This window comes from Palaemon carinicauda, chromosome 10 (genome assembly GCF_036898095.1).
Source record: "Palaemon carinicauda isolate YSFRI2023 chromosome 10, ASM3689809v2, whole genome shotgun sequence".
Taxonomy (NCBI): domain Eukaryota; kingdom Metazoa; phylum Arthropoda; class Malacostraca; order Decapoda; family Palaemonidae; genus Palaemon; species Palaemon carinicauda.
This window is the reverse complement of record NC_090734.1, coordinates 47,407,549-47,408,912: the sequence shown is the minus strand read 5'-3', so window position 1 is coordinate 47,408,912 and position 1,364 is coordinate 47,407,549. Positions and strand designations below refer to the sequence as shown.

General features: G+C 44.8%; 1 protein-coding gene across 1 annotated transcript; it reads left to right on the top strand.

Moving 5' to 3' along the window:
* The first annotated feature begins 231 nt into the window (after nt 1-231).
* LOC137647985 (uncharacterized) lies at nt 232-1,059 on the top strand. The gene is made up of 2 exons (XM_068380929.1): nt 232-425; nt 642-1,059. Exons 1-2 carry the CDS (start codon nt 232-234, stop codon nt 1,057-1,059), a joined length of 612 nt encoding a protein of 203 aa, XP_068237030.1.
* Nucleotides 1,060-1,364: the final 305 nt, after the last annotated feature.

Genomic DNA, 1,364 nt, shown 5'->3' with positions numbered 1-1,364 from the left:
TCGACGACTCCTCTGTGACGTCAGTACTGGTAGACCACGACCGTGGATTCCTGCTCCCATGCTCCAACCAGTGTTTGATTTCATCCACGGCCTTCCACATCCCTCGCCCCGCTCTACTGCATAGCTGTTGAAGACGAAGTTCATTTGGCACAGCATTACTAAGTATGCTAAGGATTGGGTCCGCACCAGTACTTCTTGTCAAACTTCCAAAGTACATTAACACACGGACTTATGAGTGGGTACCTTTCCTCAACCTCAGCGTCATTTTTCCCACATCATGTCAACTTTGTATGCCCCTACCCATATAACATGGACCTCGTTACCTCTTTACCATCATCGACTGCTCCACTCATTAGCCTGAAGCTATTCGCATGGAAACTGCAATGTTTGCTTATTGTACATTTGCCTTACTCTCAGGATGGATAGTAAGATTTGGTATATGTGAGCATATTACTCCCCTCTCAATTATGGACATCATTAACGAATCTCTTGGGCAATATCCTACATCAGGCAACTGCCTACAACCCTGCTGCCAATGGAATGGTTGAACGTTTTCATTACACCCTCAAAGCAGCTTTAATTTCCCGCGGCAAGAACTTCAACTGGTTTACTCAGCTACTGTGAGTCCTCCTGGGACTAAGTACCACTCCTAAAGACGCCCTGGACGTCTCGGCAGCTGAAAGGGTGTATGGTGACCCGCTGGTCATCCATGCAAAATTTGTTCTTCCTGCAGCCTCCTCTAACGATCTGCAGCGCATATGTCAAGTCGTAGGAAAATTTACTCCATGTCACCTGACTTACAAGCCCCCAGCGAAGCATCATACACTAACAGGTTTGCACTCTACAACGCACGTCATCCTACGCAACGACACTAGCAAGTCAACGCTAAAGCCCCCTTACAAAGGCCCTTACCTTGTGATAAGACGCAATCCGAAAGCATTCCTACTAAACATTTGTGGAAATGAGGACTGGGTCTCCAATGATCGTCTAGAATCTGCGTATCTCTTGCCAGATGAGTCACCTACAGTTCGCCTCTCTAGATCAGGACACCCTAATTAACAGGGGGAGAGCCATGTACCACCTGTGTGTCACACGAGCGTACATAGTAACGACATTTCTCTTTTTTGTATATATTATTCTTTGTATCTTCACTCTTCCCTCGCAATGACAGTAACTTGTTTTAACCAGTGTGCAGACTTCATTGTTATCTGTTAACTGAGCCAGTTGCTGGTTTATAAAAAAATATCATATCTGTATTTTTTTACCTTCTTACCGGTGCCTAGTATGTATATATACTCAATGTGTCGTAATAAAGTCACTCAGTTGGTTACATCTCGCCGTTTAATTACAACTTACTCTTGACC

What these genes read in the sequence shown, in the direction of transcription:
- LOC137647985 (XM_068380929.1), top strand. Translation starts at nt 232, where the DNA reads ATGAGTGGGTACCTTTCCTCAACCTCAGCGTCATTTTTCCCACATCAT. An exon ending in CCTTACTCTCAGGATGGATA is followed by an intron (nt 426 to 641) that starts GTAAGATTTGGT and finishes CCTGGGACTAAG; the next exon opens with TACCACTCCTAAAGACGCCC.